This window comes from Tyto alba, unplaced genomic scaffold, assembly GCF_018691265.1.
Source record: "Tyto alba isolate M040663 unplaced genomic scaffold, T.alba_DEE_v4.0 Super-Scaffold_29, whole genome shotgun sequence".
Classification (NCBI taxonomy): Eukaryota; Metazoa; Chordata; class Aves; order Strigiformes; family Tytonidae; genus Tyto; species Tyto alba.
The window spans coordinates 14,139,728-14,167,468 of record NW_024881303.1 but is presented as its reverse complement, the minus strand read 5'-3'; the positions used below and the strand labels follow the sequence as shown (position 1 = coordinate 14,167,468).

At 36.8% G+C, this 27,741-nt stretch overlaps 1 protein-coding gene across 4 annotated transcripts in view; it reads left to right on the top strand.

Moving 5' to 3' along the window:
• WDR25 (WD repeat domain 25) overlaps positions 1–27,741 on the top strand; it is a 74,189-nt gene that overhangs the window by 25,273 nt on the left and 21,175 nt on the right. For 3 of the 4 annotated variants that reach the window (XM_042799147.1, XM_032981679.2, XM_032981678.2), the window contains exons 3-4: positions 16,411–16,558; positions 26,701–26,831. The exons of the other annotated variant lie outside the window; for it this stretch is intronic. In XM_042799147.1, the coding sequence (XP_042655081.1) occupies positions 16,411–16,558; positions 26,701–26,831 (279 nt within the window). The remainder of the gene's footprint in view (positions 1–16,410; positions 16,559–26,700; positions 26,832–27,741) is intronic. 4 annotated transcript variants of the gene reach the window in all.

Here is a 27,741-nt window from a genome sequence, read left to right as displayed (position 1 = left end):
CTGTCTATGCAATTTTATAATATTGTTGTCACTATTCAAACTCATAATTTAAGTGCATAAGTGGTTCTAGTTATTCCAGATATTGTTTAAACAGTGTGTGTATACAGTTGTTTAGTATTTTGACTCTGAAACATGTATTTTGTGTTGGCTGGGGAAAAATTTTTTAACTTTTAAATAGCATGGAATAATTTATTCCTCAAGGAAGATGCACTTGTTCCAGTTCTCACCCCCTTCCTGCTTTCAGCCTGTAATTATTAGAGTTGAAAAATCAACTACTGTTGAAGTTAATCAGTTTTCATTTATTTTGGGTGAGAGGTTCAAAGCTGAAGTACCTTTATAACAAATGATAGGCCAAAGCTTGCACAGTAGCGATCATACTTCAATAATGTAATGATGCTCTAAAAATATCATTTAAGAAGTAGTGGTAGTGTCTTAAGTCTGTGATTACTGGATCCTTGGGAACACAGATTACTTCTAAGGGATCCATGAAAAGTGATTAAGAAAAGTGTGTTACTTGACAGTCAGTTTAAGGTAGCTGCATAGTCTGTGTCCCCACTGGGGGTTTCTTTCAGTTCTGAAAGCCCACTTTAGTATTGCTCTTTTTGGAGACATTGCTGAGTATCGCCACTTAATAACACATTCTCTAACAATACCCTTTTAAAACCATATTTAGTAACAAAGCGTCGGATTATTGTTCCCCTGAACCCTTCTCCTGAGTGGTGCCTGTGCATCCGTAGGAAGACGTGTCTGCTCCGCATTCAGCAGCAAGTCACTCGTGTCGTGATGTGGCCGCCTTGGTGCGTGGAGAGAGGATGCCGCTCTGTAAGCATCGCCTGTGCTGCGGTGTCACAGCGCGCTGAGGCCCGGGCAGCTCTCTGACACATCTCTTGTCTTCAAAACTATTAATCGGTCACTTCACTGTGGCAGAGCCACGTGGGAATAAGTGCTAGATTGGCCTTCTAAGTACATCTGAAATAACCTAAACACTCCACAGGGATGACTTATTCAGATTTTGAGAGAAACGATCTTTCAGGTGAAAAGTGCAGCCAAGGTTAGAGAATCTCTAGACGGAACAGAGCAGCTATCTTCAGTGCCTGAAGGTGAAGAATCAATATTTATTTAGTGCATGTGAAAGTAATTTTGCAATATTTTTCCAGCCCTTAATGCTTATCACGTGGTCATAAATATATTCTCTAATTGTTCTTAACTGCATACTTATGCAGTATGTGTATAAAACCACTAATTGCTTAATCAGAAATTAATAGTGGTGTTAATATTCCCTCAGTTAGGAGGGTAAGTTATAGTAGATGCTATAACATTGAGAGATTAATTTTTAGATTGAGTTTGAAAATTTGGATTTTAAAGTTTATTATCCCTCCACCCTCAACTTCCATTGGCATTAATGACTTGTCAATGGCAACACATCTAGAAATTGGACCACTTGGATCTTAATTCTTACAGAAGCAAGCAGAAGGTTAACAAACTTTAAAAATGCAAATAAAAGCCAAAACGAGGATGATGTAGTTACTATGAATTAGAATGCCTCTTTTTTGTGAGAATTGCATTCCTCTCTTTAAAATGACAGTATGACTTGTAATGAAGTAGCTTTACTGTTGAAGTTAAACATTATAATAGTCTTTTAATGGCACCTTAATGGCCTCTCTGAGGACTTGCACTGAAATAATTGTACCTTCTCATAATTGCACTTCATAATGGACTGTAGCAGCACAATTTAAGATCTCCTTAATTTTTTCACTGGTTTGTTAAATATAACACACCCTGTAAGTTACCATTCTGTCAAATAAAAGGAGTATTAGGGGTTTTTTTTGTTTGATTGTTGTATTAGGTGTATCTTCCGTATCTAAGTATTTTGTCTGTGTCAGTAATAATAAGGTAGTAACTGATTTTCATAAAATTTTACCTGCATTGCATAATAACAGTAATGTGTATATTGACTTGATTTGCCATCCAAGAGGAGAATTTCTCATGATGCACTCTATTTCATGTGTATGTGCGACTCAGAAGCTAGGTGTCATGAAGTAGATTATTACATATCTAGTGCTTATGTTATTCTGTGCAAATAGCCTGAATGAAAATGCCTGTTTAGCTTTGTTATTTTAGTGAAGCCCAGGTATTTAATGGAACTAGACTACTATAAATCTGGCACAACTTTAGTTCAACAGACACAGCTACAGATATGGCATAATAAAAAGAAAATTTTACAATGAGTTGCTGTGTCATGGAAGCACTGAATAACCTTAAAACTTTTAACTGTGTTTTCATGTAAATGATGTGGCAGGCCAAGTTTTTACCCTGATCTTGTTCATACTTTGACAATTTTATTTCAGTTCTCATTGCAGAGATGTTTATTTTAGGTAAACATCCTTTATAAATGAACTAATTCTAATCTGTAGCTTCAGTTTATAAAGGCAGCAGAGCCTATTTCTGAATAAGTATGTAATACTCTAGCATTTATTTACTTTAATTGAGCATTTAAATATGTTATTATTAGTATTCTGGCATTTCACGTTGCAACATCCATGCATGTGTTACTTGTTAATGTTTAGCAACATTTCATCTGGACACCGAATGTGTGTGTATGTGCTATCCAAACAACTGAAAGGGAAGGCCGCCCTCGAGAGTTGTGAAATGCTGGAGGATTGAGCTTGTTTGTCCAGAAACTGCATAGAATTAATAGGGAAAGAATACTGAAAAGCACCAAATCAAAATAATGTCATATCCCAGCTTTCCATCCTGTCTGTCTTTCTGTAATTCCAGGCAAGAATAATGTCCAAGAAATAAGAATTCACCAGTGTCAGTGTTTTCTTTACATTTTCCATTTCCTAATTGAGGGGATGCAAAAAGTTAGTTGCAGATGAGATTAGTATGTCTTTAGAAAAATATAGCACATGGGGTAAAACTTTAGCTTTTGATACAATGACAATATATAATTTATGAATTCTCTAATAGAACTGTTGATGAAATGTTTATGTCAGTCTTATTCAGTCTTTTACCATTACACTATTTTGGTTTTTGTTTGTTTGTTTTTTATCATTTACATTTTTCTTATGAGTTTTGTTTGCAACTTTTGACTTGAAAGGATCCCATGGAGGCTAACAATTATTTATATTGACAAAAACCTGGCCAGTTTGTATACTTTAAAATTATTTATGTTTTCAGTTTTGATTGGCTGGTTAGATTTTCCTTGTGCTACAAGTTAGCTTTTGAAGTATGGAATCGTAAGGTGTATTTCCAAGAGTAGACAGCCAGCAAACAAGCTCAGGTTAAGTGTAGTAGGTCTCATTATTAAAGCTTTACCAAGACCATTCCCTTACTGTATGTAATCAGATGGATAGTTCCTGGCATAGTGGTGTGATGTTTTTGTTTTCTTTTTGCAGAATTCTATTCTACTTATTTTGTCTCTCCCTTTGCCAGCTGAAAATGTCAATGTTTTACCTTGGTATATTAGTGGTTTCTTAAAATCATTTTATAGGATGGTGGCAGCTCAAAGTACACTTTTGATTGGGTTTTTGTTCTCCTGTTAAAGGTAAAACCACCCAAATGAACCTTCACAATTAACAGTTATGGAGCCTTCATTGGGGAAAAGGCTGCTGAGTTTCTGTGGGAGGGAAGATTAAAATAAAACACACCAAATAATTGGAAATGTATTTCATAAGCATGCTTAGTATGTTAGTGCTGCCTCCTGAAGCTAAACGTAGTGCTTGCACTTAACTCAGCCTTTGCTGGATTCACCAGGATTAAAGCTTGTTGACATGTTTGCAAATTGGTTTTCGTACCACTGACTTGTTTCTAGTAATACTGTTAACTTGGTTAGCAGTATGCAACTAGTATTATAACTTAAAATGCATCTGCCTGGATAAAGCCCCCTACAAAATAAGAGCTATCTTAAGATCTAATTAATGTACTGGGGTGTTTTTGTTTTTGTTTTGTTTTGTTTTTTTTTTGTAAAAGAGAAGATTTTCCACCTAATTGGTTTGATAAATGTACTTGAAACATTTTGCTATTACATTTTTTGGTGAAAAAGAAATAATGAAGTGAGACCTTATGCTGGATGTCTCAGCTAATTGAATTTTTTATGTTTTGCTACTTTCCTTTCTCCTTGTTTCTATAGTAGTATGGTTAGTCTAGTAATAAACTATGTAAATGCAAACTCTTATCCAGGTATTAAAACAATAATAAAGTTGGCTCTTTTTTATCATCACTAGTCCTATGCTTTGGATTAGTAAGGAAATCATGTTTTGAGTTATGTCTGCTGCAAGAAGAAAGCCAGTGGAAACCTGCAAGTGCTTGCTCAAATGACAGCATTGATATATACTACTTACACTGTGTCTAGATTAGGAAGATGGATGTCATTTAAAATATGTTCCCTAGCACACTTTTAAACGTTCCTGGAGCAAGTGTTCAACACATCTGAAAATGTGTTAGCTTTACAGAATCCTGCTGAAAAACTTTTTTGGGACACGTGGTTAACAAATTAAGCTTCTATACCCCAAATGTCATCAATCGTAGTCTATATAACAATCTGAACATCTATTTACATCCTTCATAATTGTATATAAATAAGTTTGTTAACACTTACAGGTTATACACTAAGCTAGACCTTAGCTCATAGTTTTTTCTGGACCTTAGCTCTTAGTTTTTACACAGTTTAACTCCATGTTTAGACAAAAGAGTGCAAAGACAGTGATCCAACTTGTAACTTGCCTTTCAGGAAATTTTACCTTCTACTAAAACTAGAATATTTAGCTCACTATTTTAAGACAACACTAATTGAAACTACAATGAAACATTCTAAATTCTCCTGTAGTTATTATAGGAATTTATATATATTACATTACGAGCCCATTCAAAAGCAGATTTTTTTTTTTTTTTTTAATCATGCAGTGGCTGGAGACGCTTACTTAGGCACCTTACCTAGGCATACCTACCAATCTGGAGAAGAAGCAGCAGCAGCAAATACCTTTTTGTAATTTTTCTGTGGGACCACTTCTTCTCTCTGACCCATTGACTTTTGAAGAATCTTTTCAACTACAGTTTTGAGCCTGCTTTGCAAACTAGAAAAGACATGATTTTCTGTAGGTAGTGTGGGGCTTCCTTCTTTACTGTATTTAATAGAAATTACTGTATTTAGATATTTATGAGATCAGAAAAGCAGTATGGTTCAGAGAGTACCATTCTCTTGAATCTGTGCATGTTAGCAGATATGACGTTCAAATTTCAGAGACAATTTTTTTTTTTTTTTTATTCCTTCTCCTTGAGACACAGCAGAGACAATGTTATTTCAAAAAGGGAAAGGAGCAGGTCATGTCAGCTTCAGAAATCTGTGGAGCAATCTGAGCATATGTTGGAAGGGAGCAGAATATGTTCTAGTCAAAGCATACTAATTCTTCATGCTTCCTGTAACTTAGTACCATCCTACATTGTCCTTGAACGGGACTGTTTCTTAAATGCCTTCTTTGTGTTTAGATTAATCAAGAAGTTGGAAGTGATTTCTTGCTGTTGTTTATGTAGTAGGAACCATTGACAGAGGAAGAGGAAAAGGATTTGTTATTTATCTACAGATGTTATGTTGAAATCAACTTGATCCATTAAAAAAGTTTTTAATTTTGTTATGCATCCTCTAGAAATGAATTTTTTGTTTAGTATTCTTGATTTGCTCTGCTGTAGTTCCTTTATGCATGCAAATTCAAAATGCGTACAACTTAATTCCTGATACTTTCTTCCAACCTCTAACTTATCACAATTGAATCATTATTCTGGGGTTCACTGTGCAATTAGTGACTATCTGTTTGAATAGATGCACCTTTCTCTTCCTAAAAGTAAGGCTGCTATATTTTCTTTTCTGCAGTCTAATTTTCTTGGAGGCAAGTGCATTAGAGATAATCACAGAATGACAATGGAAGAGATATGCTCAGTTCCTCATTTTTCAGTGGTTATATGCTTGATGAGTTCTCACATTACGTTACTTACTCTGATGTCACTTTTTCCCTAGGAATGAATGCCTAGTTTGGTTGGTCAGTAAGGTAAAAGCCTTTATTTTGTGTCCTATGAGCTGGTTGATAGCATAGCAGACCACTGAACATTCTTCTGTGGTTGCTGTTTACTTGAGTGCTTACCCCCTCTTGTTTTCTTTTGCGATTTACCAAGAGTTTTTATCATCTTCAACCCAAAGTACTTTATTTTCAGGGGCTGTTTTCCTGGAAGCTTTCAGTCAGAAAATAGGATCTGGAAGCATATAATCTATAATAAATCTCATCTGTCATATTGTTTAGTTACTTATGCGATTTGTGAACTTTTGATCTTGAGGATGTGGAGGTCTGGTTATGTTACCTAAAATGCTGGTTACAGTATTTTCACAATGTTCCTAAACTATACAGAAAAGCAAGCAACTTCTACAGCTCTTATTTCCAAATATTATGAAGAATGTGAAAAAGCAATTGAATTACAACATGCCTCAGAGAAGTAAAAGAAAATTGCTTTTATAAAGAGATCTCTAGTATAGTTTTGTCACTTGGCTGTTTGTACCTGCCATTTTGGCCCTATATATTAATCCTAGCAGATAACTATGTAATCACCATACTTTCTATAATATGAGAAGAAATGAGATGAAAGCAGTTAATGGAAAAGAAATGGAAGGGCAACGTTATAAATAGTGAAGTACAGAAGACTAAGAACTAGTAGTGAAATATGAACCAGCTTGACACATTAAAGCCAATTTTAATAAAATTGGAAAAAATGCAATTAAAGTATTCATAATATCTTAATGCCAGAAAGGCATTGAAGAAAATCTTTGAAAATAACTAGCAAATTTCAAAGCTTTGAGTCTTGACTGTTTATTTCTTTCAAATATTGGAGAATTCATTATTTTATAATTGTAGATTTAGGGGAGGTAATACATGCTTTTTTCCTAATAACAGTTGTATATTTCATTGGTTTTGGGCTGCTTTATAAGGGGAAAGGAAGGACTGATTGCTGTTTATAATGTAAAATATTGCTTGAATGTGTGGCAATAAGCAGTATTTTCAGAGTAGCAGGCTGAAACATGTGCTTTTAACTTTTTAGCTCGGCAATTAAAATCACATCTGACATCACAAGATAAAAGAGCAACCTCAGGTTTAATGAGAATTTAGTATTTCATCTAGAAATAATCTGAGTTTCTGTAAGGGCTGGGTTTTGAAGTCAAACAAAACCACTTAAAACAGTTGATCTCTTGGTAAAAATAATTGAATATAAATCTCTCTTCCTTTGACAGATGCATGATTAGAGTCTAGTCCTATAATACTTGATACACGTATTTAAAAGCCAGTGAAGGAAGACAGATATATATATATCAGCCTATGTAATTTTAAATGAACTGTTCCCCCTGCCTGAGTAATTTATTATGTACTAAAAATGTAAGCCTTTATTCCATGTAAATCTATTAGTTTATTTTAGAAACCTTTACTTTGAAGCTGTTTATTGCCAGGTATGCTTAAAGTTCAGCAGCCTTTGGTATTTAAAATACAACTTTCTAAATAGTTCTAGGTTGATTAATTTCTTAAAAACACTTACTTTGAAAGTAAAACCATAGTTGTTACAACCATGACTTTTTAAATTACAGTGTTTGTGGCCTTTGCCTTCAGCCTTAAACTGTTCTTGGATGGAAATCCTTTTTCTGAGCTCATATGTAGATGGCACTCAGAGGAATGATTTTGGGATCCTCTTCTGGTAAAGGGTCTGTAATTCATGTTCCTTTTTGGCAGAGGAGGCATGATCAGCAACTTCACTCACCTGAAATAGGAAGTTTTTAATGGCCCTAAATTTCTAGGGGACACTCTTGTCTCCTGTTTAGTACCAGGTCCTGAAAAAATCTTCTTTTGAAACTGAAATCCAGTGGCTATACTGTAACCTAGTTCTATATTGTGTGCAGAATTGCCATGCTCTAAGCCAGTTGATTAGTGTCTCTTTGTTCATTGTTTACCTTTGTAATTTAGAGGACGTGCTTCTGGGTTCAGGCATCACATTGGATGCTCTTTGGGGATGCAGGTCATTTCATCAACTCTGCTGGTTATGCCCATGCAGTCTTTCAGGCTTATTGTTCCATCCTGGTTTGAGCCAGCACATCCAGCATAAAAGTGAAGAAAGAAAGACAGACTAGAAAAAAACAATTTCCACACAAATTATTCTTGAAGCACTTGACTATCTCAGTTGAAGGAAGATCCCTGAAATGCCTTTCATCCTGGAGAATCTGTTAATTTGACATCTGAGTGTTTGGCAGAGAGAGGCGAAGTCACATGCAAAGGACATATCCCTTTATGACCTCTCTCCTTTTTTTAATGACGGGGGTCTGCCTATATGGACTAAGCACCAGCTACTGAGTAGACATTCATGTCAAGCTTCAGATAGAGTATGTTGGAATACTCCCTCTAGCCACATTTTCCCCTTTTTATTATTAAGCAGTAGAAATACACAGGAATGAGGAACTACTTAAGAGACTCTCTAAGAAAATGCAGACTTGATGGTGGCTTTGAGATGATCCTCTGATGGGATTTGAAGCATTTTTCCTTGGTAATGAAATATCGTAGATTCTCCATTTGTGAGTGTAACACAGTTAACATCTCTGACTTCCAAGAACAGAATGGTATTTATGACTTGGGGCAGGCACATTCTGTTACAGCTGAGCATCCACAGCTCCTACCTTTTCATAACTTATTTGTACTGAAGGTGCATAGCTTGTCCTTTAATTGCTTTGTTTTCAGTTCTGCACACCCATATTTGTTTCTTGATATGCATTGGCTCACCTTTATATGACTTTCTGTGGGCATGGATGCATCTCTTAAGTGATTGCTGAAGAGTAAACATCAAATGCCACTTCTTGCAAATAGCAAGTAGAGCTTCCTTTCTCCTCTGGAAGATGAATATTGAAACTTAAAACTGGAATTTATCTTCTGGGGATGCACTGCACTGTATCCTCCTTGCAGCAGGGCACACACTAGTATATCAAAGTTACACTGAGATAAATTCAACAGATTTGAGCACGGAAGGAAAATCCTGGGCAAGTCATATGGAACCATCCCTAGAATTGAACGTGGCCAGATGAAGCTTGCAGAGTGTGAGAAACAAGCCCACATATATATATATATATATATATATATATATATATATAAAAGGTTTTATTGGGAACAACGTCAGTGGAGCAAAGAATACAGGGCTGGGTGCAATGGCGTGCCCTCTGGAGCCAAAAGGGGCTCCCTTTTATTGTATAAATGGTTACATATTCATCTACCCTAATACATATGCATCACTACTCCAAGGATAGGGAAGGAATATTACAATTCTGAGAAATCATTAACATATCCCCCCGCCCCAAATTCCTCCCGTCGCGCTTGCGCAGTGCTCCCTGGTGGTCGTAGGCAGGGGTCTGCAGATGAAGGCTCGTAGTCTTCTTCACTGTGTTGGCTCACTGACCCTTACTTCTGCTCCAACTCAGTCCTGTGGTCACGTACACCTTGTCCTTCAAGTCTGGGCTAATTTGCAGCTCCTTTGTCTTTCTGGCTCAGTGGTTTCAGTTCCTCTCTTATCTCAAGGACAAGAGATACCAGGGATGGCCCATCATGTTCTTTCTTATTCCATTGCAAAGGAGTTACCGCCCTGTGACATGGACCATCTGGTGAGCATCCCAAGAAGGGGGGGACTGTTGGGTTGGTGTTTCCTCTGATCAATTCCCCCCTTTTCCCAGTAGTAAATTCTTTTACTTTTCTTAAAATTTGGATCGTTGTACTAATAATAGCTTTAACCTAACTCAGTAAAAGTAATTGTTTCATTACTTTTAGCGAAAGCAAAATTCTTCTATTATTTATCACAAACCACCCCTTTTTAATACCATATTTTGCTTGAGCTTGCTAACACTTAGTCTCATTCTTTTCTTAATCTCATAACTTCGTGGACACCAGTCAATGCAGCCATTTCAGGGTTTACCGACATTGCTGTTATTTGCATCCCCTCAATAACATGAGATATTAGCCATATAAAGTAGGGTATTAGACATGGTAAGAACAGTAAGCCTGCCATAGCACAAAGGAAGAAAAATCCAACCTTTTTCCACACTCTGATGTTGGACATAACAGTAAGCACTTGATGCACGGATTTGCCGCTATTAAAGCGAACCATGTCAGGATGATTAGCAGAGGTCTGGTATAACATACACTCCCACCTCTCATGCCTATGGGGTTGCAGCCCACAGCTGAGATAAAAGTCTTCTTGGTGGCGAATATAGAGGTTAACCTGGTCTTGTCCTCTACTGTTTAACGAATCCGTGTTTAACAAATCCGTGTTTAACAGTTAGTCAATTCAAGTGCAGCTCCTTTGTAGCCACTTCCTTTGTTTCTAAGCAAAGCAAACTTTTGGCACTTTCTGACAGTGTCCTTCCATCAACTCTCAGAGACATCCCAAATTCCGGGGACTGACCTCTTTTTCCCATAAATCAAGGTTACAATTTATGCCCCTTCCCTATACTCACAGTCCCTGTTACAGTTATAACACAGTTTTCTCCATCTGTGAGAAATACCACCTCTGGTTACACGTTTCACACTAATGCAAAACCTACGCTTCATGAAATTCGTGTATGCACTCGAGACAAGATATTACCCTACTAGGTTGATTTTTCTAGCAACTCTCAATCTAATCCAATCCCCATACAGCGAATAAGTAAATTTTCACAGTGTCATCTCTGAACCCAGTCCAGACCACTGGTTAAGAGTCATTCAATCCTCTCCTGATGTATTTACTTAGTCCTTTTGAGGGTGACTTGTAGATGATCAGTGGATGGTACCACAGTCCACTCCTGAGGCTTTTCCACCAGTCCTTTTCCTCAGGAGGCAAGAGTCCACCCCTTTTCTTTTGTTCGGATCTCTGTCTCGGTGGTCAGCAGCACCTGAAATGGACCTTCCCACTCGGGAGTTAATGATTAACCTTTCCACACTTTTATCAATACCCAATCACCTGGATTTACATTGTGGATATTAAAATCCAATGGTAGTGTTTGAGGCAGAAGCCCTTTCTTAGTTTTGTTAAGGTGTTAGCTATTGTTATCACGTACTTTCTCACATACTGATCTCCTACTTCAGGGGTGACAATATCCCTGTAATTACTCATATACGGCAATACAAACATCATTTCATAGGGAGAAATTCCCAGGTCCACTTGTGGCTGAGTATTGATCCTTAATAAGGCCAACGGCAGGCATTTAATCCAAGACATCTGAGTCTCAATCATTAACTTAGTCAAGGGTTGTTTTAAAGTTTGATTCATTCTTTCTCCTCTTCCAGAAGTGAAATGTGTTCCTCTGTCCAAGTCTATTCTTTCTATTAATCCATATCTGGGGATAATGTTTTCCAATAACACCTTGGATACCATGCTTGCCATTGCCCTTGGTGTGGGGGATTGCTTCCAACCAATGAGTTAAGTGAGACACTAATACCAACAAATACTTCCACCCTTGTACTTGAGGTAGCTTTGTGAAGTCTACCTGGAGGCTTTGTACAGCTAGCTCCTGTTCCCCAGCCACCTTTTTTCTCACTACCTTTTTGTTCACTTTTTGACAAATCAGACATCGATCAACTAGTTGTTTAGCCTCCGTATATATTCCTATACACCCATATTGTCTAAGAAAATGATCACAAAGTGCTTGCATTCCCCAATGTATTTTCTGATGTATTAATGACAGAATTTCTTATGATAATGTTTTATTTAACATTTGCCTTCCATCTGGTAAAGTCCATTTTCATTCTGGATCTTTTTCACCCCCTATTTTTAAGTATATCCTTCTCCTCTTCTTCTGTGAAATTCAGGGCTAAATTCTCATAATCCCCCAGTGTTACTACCAGTAAAACTACTGATGATGATTCTGTAGCTGCTTCTCTGGCTACTTAATCTGCTAAATTATTCCCCCTTATTTCCATCGATGCTCCCCTCTGATGTCCTTTCACATGCACAATTGCAATTTCTGTAGGGAGCTTCAGGGCTTCTAAAACTTCTCTGATCAGCTGCTTGTGTACTAGCTCATTACCTTTTGTATTTATAAGCCCTCTTTCTTCCCATATTTTTCCAAATGTGTGGACCACTCCAAATACATACTTTGAGTCTGTGTACACTGTCCCTTCCTTATCTCTCAAATATACCAATGCCTGTTTTAGGGCATAGAGTTCACAGACTTGCACTGACCACCCAGCAGGTAATTTCCCTTTTTCTAACACTTCCATCTTCTGCCCCTCGATAATTGCATAATCCGATATTCTTTTCCCTTCTAGGTATTGAGAGGACCCATCAGTAAATAGTTTTTCCCCATAGTGCAAAGATTCATCTAACATCTTCTCTTATTTTTGTTTGGTAACTTATCCAAACAGTCATGTTCTGGTTCCTGAACATCCTCCCCATATAGAAACTGTGAGGGATTAATGTTTCTATTTGTTACTAACGTGAGATCAATCTGATCCATCAGTATTGCTTCGTATTTCAACATCCCTGAGTCTGTTAACCACCTTCCAGCTTTCTGACTCAACATGTTCCTCACTGGGTGTGGAGTATGCACAATGATAGTACCTTCAAATGTTAATTTTCTACTTTCCTCCACCAAAATTGCTGTGGCAGCTACTGCCTGTATACAGGTCGGCCACCCTCGACTCGCAGGATCTAACAGTTTTGAGAGAAGCTACTGGTTTCTTTTGCCCTCCCCAATCCTGAACCAACACTCCATGAGCCACTCCATTTTCCGCATTTACAAACAAGTAAAAGTTCCACCTGTTTTCTTTACTGGAAGTATAGGAGTGTTATGGGGAGACATACAAGGTTCAAGGGTGCCATCCTGCAGTAAGGATTCCATCACTGGTTTAAATCCTTCTTTCCCTTCTCTTGATATATTATATTGTTTTACCCTGATAGGGCATGACTCATCGTCTATTGTTACCTTAATGGGGAGAATATTCGACCCTCCCCGATTCTCTTCCTTGGCCCAAACCTCAGGTTTCACCTCCCTCTCATCCTCCTCCCATAATTCTAGTAATTTAACCACCATTTTTCCTTCATCCAGCACCACACCTATTCCTAACTGCACATGTATATCTCTACCTAGCAAATTACATCCTACCCCTGGCATTAACAACATACTGATCTTCTCCTTGTATTAACACATTCTTTCTAACTGAGACCGAAACCCCTTCGCCTTTAGCCCCTACAAAATTCTTCTGTTATTTATCAGACAGAGCATTGCCACTGCACAGCAGGACAGGGTCTGCCATCCTCTTCTGCTGCTTTGTCTGTCTTCTCTTTCCATTAGGCTGTGAAGCCACAGCAGAAGTGGCACCTCTCAGCATTATTTAAAAGCACATTTGTGGGCTCCAGTGAATTTGCATTGGACCATATCTTGATGGACGTCTGTTCTAACTCTTTGTCTGAACTGACAGCTTGTATGGGGCATTAACTGTGGGATTTGGCAGCGGGGGCTGCAGGGGTCGCCAGTGTGGGACCAGGGTGTGAGCTGCCCTGTGCTGCTACAGCTGGCTCCAGCTTGCGCTGAAATGGATGAAAACAGCTCGCTGTGGGCCAGAGCTCTTCCGAGGAGCATGTGGTGCCTCTCTTCACACATACTGAAGAAAGGGGTCAGCCACGAGGACACATGTGAGGACACACAGAAGGCAATGGGAGGACACAGGGGAAGTGATGTGCATTTGGAGAGAGGAGCAGTAGGAAGCAATGAGCAGGAGGCAAAAAGAGCAAGATGCAAGGAGAGGCAACAAGAAACCTCTAGGCCCTGAGCCCAGCCTCCTGCAGTGGCCGTTGTCTCACTGAAGGGATGTGGAAGGGACCAAGTGCAACGCCCGGTGAAAGCAGGTGGAGCTGGGGTAGGACTAGGGGAGGGGAAGTGCTGGACTGAAGGGGGCCTGCGGGGGAAGGTGCTGCCCTAAGTGCTCGTTTAACTCTTGGTCTTTTCTCCTCAATACCTGAATCTGTAATTAAAAGTTTACATTAATTGGCAATAGACTAAGTTAATTTCCTCAGTCAAAACTACATTGCCCGTGCAGCTCTAATTCCTGAAGGCATTGCAACGCCACCGTTACCTGAGCAAAAAGGGCTGATGGAAAGCCTAACAGTGGAGAGAAATGTGGTATTCAGCAACCTGTCCCTTGTGTGTGGTCAGGGATCTCCTCCGCTACAGTCAGTCGTTTGTTCCGTTTCACATAATGGAGGGAAATGTGCAGCTTTAGGCTTTTTCCATTTATACAGCCTTTTTTAATCGAGTGGGAACTCAGAAGTGCTGTTGAACTTGCTTTACTTCATCTTTTTTGTGAAAATTGAGTTTTCATACTTAATCTCTAAAACATGACAGAAAAATATCTGAAGCGTGTACCACCTGTTTTTCCTTTCATCTTGATTCATTCATTAGCTTCCTCGTATTAAAAGCCCTCCAAGACACAGTTAACCCTTTTTTAATACTGTGAAGCTTGTAATGATCATTAAAACTCATTAAAGCAGAGAAACTTACTTTCAAAAGCAGTTTAATATTAAAATTTTCCTGATTTATTTTCTTGTGGGTGGGGTAGAATACTTAGGGTATGTCCATCACGGTTCCAGTTTTAACTGACTTTTCAACTAATTAATGATAATTGGTGCTTTGCATTGCAGAACTGTGTTCTGTTCTAGAAGATACTTTGATGAAATAATTTTCTATAATGGAATGTTGTCTTCTGAGTGTGGACTATATAATAATGATTTTGTCAGCAAGTCCTTTTTGTCCAGTAAGAAGAAAATATAATTGAAGTTAAAAATACGTTACCAAAAGTCTTGCTTTTTTCTTCCCCTTTACATTCTCCTGTATTGTGAATTGTGCTGTTGCTACAAGATAGCAAACATCTACTTATCTTTTCTGATTTCCCAAGTTGGTTTTGTTTTTAACATCCTTTAAAGTGCACAAACATGCAGTCAGTTTTATTTTGATACTAACTTCAGTGCTCTTGTGCCGTATTCATAAAGGTTGAATTTGATCGATCTTAAAAAAAAAAAGTCATTTTTTTCTATTCTGTTAATTGCCTAGTCTGTTCCAAGCATTATATAAACAATCTTAGAATTGAGAAATTGATTAGAATAGAAAAAAAATCAGAATGACCTTCTAAGTTCATAGGCAGTGTTGGTTTTGCAGGATGAAAATGACTAATCGCAAAGAGAAATACCGTGAAGTAAAATGGTGACTTTAAAGCAATAAACTGCTTTGGATTTAGTGAAACTGCGATAAAACTTTCATGAAGCACTGTCAAACCGTTGATTTATTTGTACTACAAGTATTAGAAGTAATAAAATGTAGGATTTACTGGTATGGTTATAGCATTTGTTATACATTTTATTAGACAACTCAACAGGTATTATATTGTATTGTACAATGATAAGATATTTTATAATCTAGCTTTTACTGAAGCAGAATATTCACAGGAGAAATAGTATTGATATTTAGACTTCTCTCACAGAAGTGAACAGACTGGATCTTTATATGGGCCATTTCTTGCTAAACATCTAATTTTATCATAAAACTATGACAAAAGGAACACCATGAGAAGGATGTACTTTTGATTATTGTGAACTATATTTTATAACTGAAATTGTAATTCGGACTACTTCTGTTTTCTAAAATATGTTGTTTGGAAACAATTACCTTTTTCTTTAAAAAGTATTTAAAAATATGAGTAGAACCATTTATGTTCTGAAAATATTAGTTGTTACATACTTAAAAAAAATGGATAACTAATAGAATAGGCTTTTCAGAAATGCCCAGCATCAACCTAATTCTGTCCAGAGGAAACTGAAAAGTGAGAGAACTTAGATCAGTCCTTAGAAATCTGCATGTAGCTGCATGATGGTATTCTTATCTGCTGCCTCAGTGAACTTAAGGTAACACTCTACTTAAAATTACAAACTGAGTGAGAAACATAATAGCCTATCTATAGACAGATGTGAAAGCTGTAATCTACTGGGATTCCTCTTTATGGAAAGCAAGATGTGATAGAGACAAAAATCTGGAAGGAAAATGGTATAAAGGGAAAATGTATTTTGATACATCCCTGCACATAGGTAGGGCAGCATTATGAATGGTAAAGTATAACATGAATTGCCAGTGAGAACAATGTAGACATTTCAAGAAATAATACAAGTCATAAAAATGTATTACTGATTTGTGCCTTGTTAATAAAATGCCCTAATTCTAATCAACCATGCAATTATTTCAAAGAGATGTTTACAGTTTAGCAGATACGACTTCAGAATGCAAAGCTTTCCCAGCTGCAATGATTTGCTGTAGCTGCTTATCAGTACACTGAAAAAAATATTGTGATTCATTATAAAGTTGTCCTTATCCTTCTTTTTAAGGTATGGGATGCTGTAGATACAGGGTGCTGTTTAAAAACATACTCCTGTCACTCCTGTGCTGTTCGAGCTGCCTGTTGGTCATGTTGTGGAAGAAAGATCCTCAGTGGAGGCTTTGATTCCATGCTGCATTTAACAGATGTAGAAACAGGTAAAGGTCATATAAGGGTGCATTAGAGTCCTATCTTTTCTGAGTACAGATAAATTTGGATCTTGTTAACCATATTCTGGTTCAGATCAAAGTTAGAATTCTTGAAATGTGTCTTCACTAAAAAAAAACATGGAGGCTGAGCCTTTGTTGATTTGATGCAGTTGTGAATTTGATTTGGGATTTGGTTGTTATGATCTTAATAACTAATTTTCTGGATGCTGTCTCTCCTCATGTCTCCTTTACAAGCTAAAGTGCTTCTAGCAGCTTCTTCTCTCCTTTATCTATGTTACCAGCATTCATATGGCAGGATTCACTGGGGCTCTGCGTAACAGGACACCTCTGTGTGTGTATAAAAGAAGGATTAGGCCTAAAATAGTACCCTGTGAACTGAAGAGATGCTATTTAATTTTTCCACTTAGTTTATTTTTAAATGTTTAGCTCCTGCAAAGTTGCAATATTTTTTTGTAACTCTGCAAAAGAAATCCTTACAAAAATTACAAGCAGTTCTTTTCTAGGAGGGGTTTCTCTTACATAAAACTAAGAAGTACATTGTATGTGAGTATCTGGAGAGCAGAAGCCTTATTCAGATGAACTGTGAAAGTGGCCAAGGAAATTTGTGAATATTGTTCACATGAAATGAAGATTCTTTTCTATGCTCTAAGAATTTACTTTTCTCAACATTTGTTATACCAAAAATATTATTTAATTTCAGTGATGGCTGGAACGGAGCTGTTGTAGTTTGGAAATGTAAAACATGTGACACAGTTACAGAATATTGATGTTTCAAGAATATTCAGGTTTTTTAATGGGAAAAAGAGCTTTATATATCTGATGTAGTCGTAGTACATGAGGTTAATATACCAAATCATTACTTCGTTAGACTTCTTGTCTTTTTTTTTTTTTTTATTCTGTCACATTGCAGCAGTCTTCTCATTTCTAGTCTCTTATAACTGAATTTTACTAATCCAGCTGGATTTAATTTTGACTATAGTGCTTACAAATTCTAAACAGAATGGCTACCTTCTTAATGAGATTTATAGCAGTAAAATAGATTTTATATGCTTGAGTCATTTGAAGGGACTACGGTGGGGAAAATCTCATTTTATAAAATCATAGAGCAAATAGGAAAGATATGTGATTTTAATCATATATTTTAATTTCTAACATCTCTTTGACTTAACTATCCATTAATGAGATAGTAATCTGAATTAAGTTGATTGTAGTGGTGCATTTGAAAGAAGGTATTTCTAGTGTTTTAGGCAATGATAACAATAACAAATTGTATTTACCTAGTTTCAAAACAGATAAGCTTATAAATTATTCTTTCCTTACTGACATGTGAGTTATGAAGTATTTCTAACTACTTAAATAAACTGCATGTGTAAAGGCATAGTGAATGCTTATAATCCTTGAAAATACCAGATATTCATTATTGCCTTATTTCAAGGACACGGGGTTCCTTGTAGCTCCTGTGAACTGCAGTTGTAGTGTTGATGTTTGGACCTGACTTTGTGATACACACCTCATTTGGAAAAGTATGATGTGAGTGATCAGAATTTTATTCTGATTTTCTACACATGCAGTACAGCTTCTGATTTACTTCGCTGTTGTAAAGTTACTCTTTTTTTTCCTCCATACATTTCAGTCAATTCTTTTCAGAGAAACAGGGCATGCAGTTTGCCTCTGGAATCCAAATCAATTTGATATAAAAAGCCTCATTTCCATTTGAAAAACACTAAGGCAGCTATAAGATTTTGATTTACATTAGTTCACTGAATCATTCGTTCCTCCTCACTCTTCATCAGTGCTGAGATGATTTCTTCTTTGATTAACTTCAGATAGACGTTAGTACTGTTCTTTCACAGAAGACTTTTAGATACTTTCTTGTACTTCGGTCTTAATTACTTTCCATTGCTAGACTGAACTAACTACCACCGTGTTTCAATGCAGTAAATGCATGCCATTGGGATTTTATAAATAATGCTGTCTTTAAGGCTCTGTGCTCTTCCCTCTTGTGTGTGTTGTTCTGGTTCAACATCGTTCTAGTCATGTTTGCTAAAGTCTAATCTTTCTTGTCTTTATTTTCAATACAGATTTTATGTATTACATCTGTGTTATAAAAATTGCTACATGTCCTTCACAAAAAGAAACCTAATGGTTTGAAGAGAATTACTTTTAAAAGTTTAGAAAAGGTTGCAAATACAGTTTAGTACCTGCATGATATTGGGTTGCTCAGGTGTTTGGTTTTTTTTTTTTGTCATTTTGTGTTGTTTTTCTGTTAGGAACATAGTTTCTGTTCTATTAAATCAAAACTGTTGTGTGTAGACTCAGCTAATTGTTTGTTCAGCGTCTGACGACAGCTAGCTACAAGATTCTTCAAAGGAATGTGCTAGCATTGTTGTAACAAACAGTGCTAGAATAAATTCTCCAGGAAATTTTGTTTCTAAGCTTGGACTTAAGTTTGGGTATCCCTTGTCCTAGGATACTGCATTTTCTGGAGTGATTTCCTTTTTTTTAATCTTTGTGATATGAACAACATCAGAATAGAATCAAACACTGGAATCTCATTAATCACAAAGCAGAATTTTTGTTGTTGGCATAGAAATCCTGATGCAAGGATAGAAGACACTTCCATGCAATCTTATCCTGCAGTTTTACACCATCAGACCGCTTTCCCTTGCCAAGTGTATTTAATGAAAATTCTTATATATAAGAAGAACTAAGATGCTGCGAGCAGGAAAAATGGGCTGATAGGAACCTCATGAAGTTCAATAGGGACAAGTGCAGAGTCCTATATCTGGAATGGAGTAATCCTGTGCAACAAAACAGGCTGGTGTTAAACTGGCTAGAAGGCAGCGTTGCTGAAAAATAACTGGAGGTCCTGGTGCTGAATATGAATATGGATCCCCAGTGTTCTCTTGCAGCAAAGAAGGTTAACTTCATCCTGGGCCAGATTATTAAGTGTTTACTTAGTACAGAGAAGATGATTCCATTCTCTTCTCAGAGATACGCAGTGAAGTGATGAGAGGCAAAGGACAAATGTAGGAACACAGGAGACTTTTTGGCTCAACTCAGGGCTCATCAAACACTAAAACAGGCTGTCCAGGGAGGCTGTGGAGTTTCTATACTTGGAGAAACTCCAGATTTTCATGGACAGACTCTGAAGTAACCTGCTGCAGCTGGACCTACTTTGAATAGGGGTTTGGACTAGATGACCCCTGGAGGTACAACCTACATGATTTGTTGTTACTGTGATGAACAGGGAAATAAAATAATTCAAATTATTGAGGTACAAGGGGTTCACTTGTCCTAATTTGGTGAAAATAGATGCTGTTATAAAAGTCTTCTTTTACTAAATTAATTTCATATACATCATCATTTATTAACTTAAATGATCACCTATTGTCCTAACACCAGGATGTCAAGCTAAGACTGTCCACAGATAAAGTTTTCTTGAAAATTGTTGTACGTATTCAGAGTATGGGTCTGATCCAAAGTATGCATAGAATGTTTAAGAAACTCAAGTTTATTCATGTGTTTTTCACGAGTGATTCAATGGCTACAGTTTGCATGAGGCAAGTTTAGTACTGCATTATGGGATTCCATAAATATTAGTAGATCCAAAAACTGCAACTGAGCTGTCTGTATAGGTTACTGCTTAATTTTTTTTCCATCGTACTATTTTATATGCATTATTTCTTTATAAAAATAAAGCTTTTTGAAAGGTTTCACAAATGTGATAATAATGCAGTGGTCTGAACCAGTGAGACTCCTTGGTTTTGTTCATCTCTACTAATGGCACATTCATTTTCTACTAGTGATAGTTCAGACACTTTGTTAATTACAGAGTAGTAAGTAGTGCTATATTCAGAGAGCACTGAAAAAAAAAATTGCTTTTAAAACAATTCTAGGTCAAGTGCATTTGACATTTTACTTCTGTTACATCCAGATGTAATGGAGATGCTCTACCAACTTCAGAAGGGTAATTGTATTTTTAAAATTTATTTATAACTATTTTATTTTTGGAATATATGTTTTATTCATCAGTGGATTTTTCATTAGTCACAAATGAATTGCTACAATAGCATAGGCAGAACGTTGGCTGGGTTGATACTATTTGCATATTGTAGATACTTTTCATTTCTTTAATATTATGACAGAGGGAATGTTCCAGTAAATTTTGGCACATTTCCTATGTTGCCAAATGCTGCAGTTGTATTTTAGTTCATGGACTGAACTTGATTTCAGATATAACTTCCTCAGGGTTATAATGGGGAATTTAAATTTAAAGTTTTCACATTACCATGGCCAGAATACTGAAATTAAGCTGTTGATTTTGAAGGAATATTCAGAGTATATATAGTGTGGTCACTTAAATCCAGTTTGGTGGGTTTTAACTTGTTTTATTTTAAATTATTTTGAGAGCTTCTTAATTAAACATTTTGTACCTCCAAGAGGATGTTCCAAATTCGCTTTTCTATATTTTCTTTTATATTTTAACTTGGTAGTCCTATAGATAGTCCTATTAGCATTATTATTATGTAGCATCTAGTTTAATTATATATTCATATATTATTATATATTATGTAGTCCTATTAACATTATTGTTGTTAATGTAATTATGTTTGTTCACACAGGAGTTTTACTGCTCATACATAGACATTGCCTCAGGAGAGCTGTAACTTTCTTTTCCTATTCCTCCCCTTCTTTCCCAGTACTATCCAGATAGTATGCTGTTTTAATATGCATGAAGGTTTTATATGACACCTCAGAAAAAAAGCCCAGTTGATAGATTTTTTTTTTAAATTGATTTTATTTTTTTTCTTTTGAATGCATACAGGCATCTTTGATGTGAGGTCAAAGGTTCCCCCCCAGATTCAGTAATTTTAAGTAATATGTTGAACACAGTTTCATGGTCACTCTCCAGCTAGGAGGTAACAGCATTTTACTTTTTATACTCACTAATGTAAAGTCTTTGCAAAAAGAAGAGAGAAAAATGCTTATCTGGGGACATTTTCAATGATTTAATATTTCAAGCACCTTTACATGCCAGAAAGTTGTGACTATGTAGGGGAAAAAATTAGGAGACACATATAGTCAGTATAACTTTAGTTCTTGGAAAAATAATAAAACAATTTGTAAGCACACCAAGATACAATGGATAAGTAACTGCCAACTTTGATTTGTTAAGAACAAATTATGTCAGATTAACCTAATGTTCTCCTTACTGTTGTGCATGAGAGACATTGTGACTGTAATGAGGTGGTTTTTTTTTTTTAATATATTGTCTCATATCTTTTTGTAAACACAGTATGGAAATTTGTTCTGCTTAGCAAGATTACTCTTATGTCCTTGTAAGTCTTAGGCTTCACTTTTCTTTACAGATTAATGTAAAGACGTGAATGGTTTTGGTCTATGCAGGTAGGAATGTGATCCCAAGGACCACTAAACACAGTTACAGAAGCATCCTGTGCTCACTAACCGTGCTGATGTTCTGTGAAAAATTCACAATATTAAATAGCCTTTAAAATATCTGATTTCATAGCTGAGCAGTTTCACAGTAGGCTGCAGAGTAAAGGAGCAGAAACATATGTTCAAGATAATTTTAAAGATTTTTTTTCATACTGTGTGTTACTGGTGAGCCTTTAATGAATGAAGTATTGAATTAAAGCACTTTAAGAATATAAAACACACTGCAAAGATGTAGTAGATATTGTTACTGAAATTGTGAAAATTAAAGATTGAGAAAAACATTTGCTTTCTGCTTTGGAATAACAACGTTTCATACAGGAAAATTATACGTGGCATGGATTTTCCCCTCAATTAGCCAAATAGATTTTTAGAGGATATAATTTTCTACAGTATATGAGTTGGTTGAATTTTTGTTACGCTGACTTCAGGAACTAAAATGCAATAAATATATACACAATGAATTACACCTGTTGTATTCTGTTATGGATAAGGGAATCTTCTGCTCTAAGGACATCTTTTACAATATATAAAACAAGGCCCTCAAAATTTGAATGTTTAATGTTAATAAACTGAATATTTGTAGAGACAAATATACATAACGGTAAATACCGACTTCCAGAAAGGTGGAGCAGGGTCTCCAGCAAACACTGAAGCCAGATTTCCCAAACCATAGGGCTAGGTTCCATCATGGCATGGTTACAGCCTGGAAAGCAGCAAATTCTGCTCATAGTAGTAAAACACACTAAAAATTTGTACAGAAAAGGGCTCAGGGTTAAATTTATTGCTCTAAAATACTGAATTGCATGAACTGTTTTGAACCATATCATCTTCTACAGTGATCTGTTCCATCACTCGGATATTTTTCCTAAATTTCTGAGGTTCTGAAAGGTTTACAGTTATAGAGGTTTCATAACTGTGTAGAGAATGTGCTTCAGCACTTCAGCCCTGTAGCCTGGATACCTAAAAGGGAAGGATTTGAGGAGTGTAATCATCTAAATGTTAGGAAAAATCATTTTGCTGGGCTCAGGCATGTTTGTATGACAAGCAGTCTGACTTAGATTCTGTGTATTGTGCATAAATTTCAGTTCTAGCAATAGGTGAGTTTCCTTTCTGTAACTTTGTGATCCTCCCCTTTTGAGTATGTTGTCTGGTGCTGCTTTGCTCTTCTGCATTCCAGCTTTTTTCTCATTTTCTGTGACATGGCAGTAGAATGAAATTAATGTATACATCTAATAATGCCAAACTCTTCAGAACACTGTACTGAGTTTCCAAAAAGAGATGTTTGATTGAATTTCACTTCGGGGGATGAGAGAATGAGAGAGTTGTATTTCAAAGTATTAATTGGAGAGTCTGAGCTCTTAAGATGAATGTATTGTGATTGCTCCTTAGACCAGTCAGAAAGTTAGCATGGTTAATATCTGCATCAAACAGTAATGTAACAGCCTAAAATAGGAGAGAGAAGGAGGTTAAAAAGTATAGAGGTGAATAAGATGCTCAGGGTGTTTGCATGAATTTTATTTATTATTACACTGTAATGTAGAATTCATAGTAGTGCGATCATTACAGTGTAATTCTATTAATGACTGTCACTGAGAGCTTTTGGATAAATAACAGCCTCAAGAAGACAAGAAAAGGGCAAAACCAGTGCCCACTTCTCTTTAAAATAGGGGGAGATAGAGTAGGGAATTACAGAATTTTAGTTTCTGGAGAAAATATCAAGCAAATGATTGAATTACTTGGAAGTACTTAGGGGTGAGATTGAAAGATGGAGTAATTAATAACAAATTATGTTAATCTTTCTGTGGATAAGTGTTTTGCCAGTTGACGGGGTTAACACAAAGGACACAGACACCAAGCTAAAGAAATAGGCTTATTTTACTTTAGTTTAAAGCGGCAGAAAGAATAAGCAAGGTAATGCACCTAGTCATTGCTACATAAAGCTGGCTATAGTGATTAAGAAAGGTACATCACCAATTGCCCTCCTACTTTCCCACCCCCCCGCCCCGTGCACCAGCTGGGGAGCCCCGTCCCAGCGAAGGGTCGCAGAGCCTGTCCCGGCAATGGGAAGTCCCACGCAGGGCGCCCGCTCGTAGGGGAGGTCTGCGGCTGTGCTGGGAGGGGGCCCGGCTGTTATACAGTTTAACAAACAAGTCTAAACAAAATGCAGGGGAGATATCTGGTAGATTGACGTGCCTCGCTCAGGCGTGTCCGGATCTGGCCAGGATCCGGGCACATCTGAGGAGTTTCCGTTTTTCTTTACATTTGGGATTTATAGTTACTTCCTATTGTTTACTTATAGTTCCCAGGGATTGTTCCCAGGGTTACATTTTCATGCTGATAAGATGCTGGTTGCTTCATGCTGCTGATAAGATGCTGGTTGCTGGTCGGGGAATTCACTCAGAAGTCAACCTTGGTTTGAGGCCTATTGTTTGGGCCTTTTTTGTTTCAATAAGGTAACAGATCTTGTAGTTAGTAGATGAAATGCATCTTAAATTTAGTGCACATCTTTTTGTTTTTTTCTTACCTGACTTTCTCATGTCTTCGGCTAGAGAACACAATGGCAAGAAGAATATATGTGTTATAGAAAAAGCAGTTTTCAGAAGTCTTGTGGAGGTAAAAACATACTTTTGTAAAGCCAGTTAAACAATTAATGTTTGTCAGAAGGTTAGATGATGAGCTCCACTGGATCACTTATGTGTGTGCTTAATGTCATTTGGACAACACACTTTATGGAGAATAGTGACCACTTGATGTATCCTTTATAAATCTGTTTGACAGGATTAGTGCAGGTAGGCTGCAGTTTTGCTAATTTGTGGCTGCAGTACCATTGAAAACTTGTTGATTACATTGCCAGAGTGTTTATTAAACTAGGTACTAGTAGGAATCAAATTCCTTTGGGAGCAAAGTGCTATTAAACTGACTAGTGAGCCTCCATGGGGAAATTCAGCATTTTCTCAAGTGCTTTGGATGAGAATAAGATGCATGTGTATGTGGCTTTTCTGAAGCCTGCAAGTGATGTCTAGTAGTGGTGCACATGAGAGCAATATCTTGTTGCTCCTGTAACTGATGATTTTAATAATTTCTTTCTTCTTTGTGGAGTCTTTTTTTTTTTTTTTTTGCTTCTGTAGCTGTTGGGGTACTGAAAACTCCCACAGTGAGAGATGGTCACTGTTGCGTGTGAGTTGTAGAGAGAACCTCTGCTGCCCTTATGAGTTTTTCCTCTTTTTGGGGAAGGAATGTATGTACTGAGTCTTTCACTCAGTAGTGATAGAGAGGCCCTTTAGATCTTGCATGGGTAATCTGTAGAGAATATTTTTAGAAAGAACAGAAGACCTCTACAAAAACCAGTGTTCACATAGAACAACACTCACTCCTCCCTTATGCCCCCTGCAGTCTATTTTCCCTGCCCCTGCTAGCTTGAAGAGCACTTGTGATGAAGGAACATCTCTCTCTTCTTTAAAATGAATAAATAAATAATTTGACAAGTCTTAGCCTCTTGACTCTGTAAGTTGAGTTCAGTAGATGGGGAAAATGGAATTAATGATGAAATAAAATAAATTGGCTCCAAATCATGAAGTAAGCATAAAAAAAAATCTATATGAATGATTTTCAGTAATTGCTCACCTAACAGTAAGTATCTGCATCTGTCACTAAGGTTTTTAGCTCAAAGTATTTTCAGTTGTTTTAAGAAAACTTAAGACAGCTCTCACTTGCTGAAAATGTAGATTAATGAATATTTTAAGAAGCTTTTGTCATAGTATTTTAAGGGTTGGGTTTTTTTACTTCCACAGTACCTTCTTCACTGTGGTTTAAAGCAGTAACTTTATTTAATGTAGGTGTTTATATGTGATATGTAGAATATAGAGCACAGCTGAAATTGTGAAACTGAGCAGATGTATATATCTTGGTCCATGCTGCTGTTCCAAAAATTGTATTTCAGTGATAGTACATTAATATGATGAGTTTGTTAGGATGAAAGGAAGCAACGTATTGTGGAAAAGTCCTATAAATTAACCTCACTGAATTCTGTTGCCCTCTAAAGTGTTGACAATCCAATTGATACTAACCACGGGATCCTGCAGAGATTAGTGTACACAATTAAATGTTGGAAACAGTTGTATCCATGGGAATAGCTATTGCCTTCATAATATGGTATGCAAATTATTTCCTACTTTCAAGATGAAGTTTCACTTTTACCTTCACAGAAAGATAAGTAAACAACTCAAGAGTTGTAGTATAGTTTGAAACGTGGTATTTCTGTACAGGCAATATTTTGTTCTAGTTATTTTTATCCCACTGAAAGAAAGATTATGGCTTCTCTGTAGAGAAACATTCAATCATTAGATTTGTAGATTTAGTCCTGCATGTCAACTCAACTGAGACCCTGGTGGAGCTCCTCTTCTTAGTGTGGGAGACCACTTGTTCTCTCCTTTCAGTAGGAAGCAGTCAGCGGTACAGAGGCCCCTGAGCAGAAGCAGTTTCACGTAGATAGAAGTTAGTGAATTCAGTCCTGTATTTTCAGTAAAGCAGAGTAGCCTCAAGTACTTGAAACGTGTTAATGTAAACATGTTCACCGTTGACAACCTTGATATTTTTGAAACTAGGTTGAAATGAATAGCATATTTCATTATCTGCTCAAATTTTAATCTCCACTTCTTGCTTTATTCTAGGGAAGCCGATATTTAGCAGCAAAAATGAATTTAGAATTAGCGCGCTGAAGTTCCACCCTACAGAATCAAATATTGTCATTAGTGGAGGGTTCAGCCCTGACGTTAAAGCTTGGGATATAAGGACTTCTAAGGTAATGGAAACCTTTTTTCTCTTTCTCTTTTAGAATGTTTCCTAGGTTGGATGTGCTGTGCATTACTAAGCTGCTATATGTACTGATCTTTCAGTGAAATGATGTTCTGAGGTATTTTGCATTTGTCATTGATTGTGTTGCCATTTGTTTATATGAACCTCTGTAATGTTTTTGAAGCACAAGGAAGAACATTGTATACAAAAAATATTATTTTGTTTTTTATGTATATACAAGTAACATATAGTTGAATTAAATAAAGCCAACAGTTCACTTGAGGATTGTGAAAAGCAGTTGTGTACTAGGAAGCAGTACAGCTAACTTGCTCTTCAAGCTGTTACGTGTGGATCAGAATGTGAGTACCTGTACCTTTTGTGTAGAAGCCTGGAGTAATTTTTACATTCATGAAGGGCCACAGAGAGGCATATATAACCTCTGCCTTTATTGTAAACTGTGAAGAACAGTGTGCTCCCAGCTGCCATTCAGAGCTCAGGTAATACCAGTGCTGTACTCTGCCAGCAGAAGCATAAGGCAAGCCAACATCCTCATGCGTAGAACAGCTCGAGCAGCAGTGATTGTAAAGTGAGTAGTTCTTTGTTTTCCTTTGCATTTCTATGTGGGTAGATCCTAGTCATTATAGTTAGCCATCTGTTTGCTCTTGAGGGTGACAGAAGGGATCTGAAAAATATAAGATTGCTTATCCAAACTTTGTCTCTGGCTTTGACATACTAAGAACAATAGGTGAGAGATGTAGGCAGATGAATTTCAGGTATGAGGGCTCTAACAGGAGAGTTATGGGAGTTGATCTATTGAGGAAACACAGTTTCCTTTGGATTTGTCACTGATGTTTGAGAAAATAATTTAATTGTCTAGCATCTATACCATAGGCTTCCCTCACATAAATAAGTTCTTA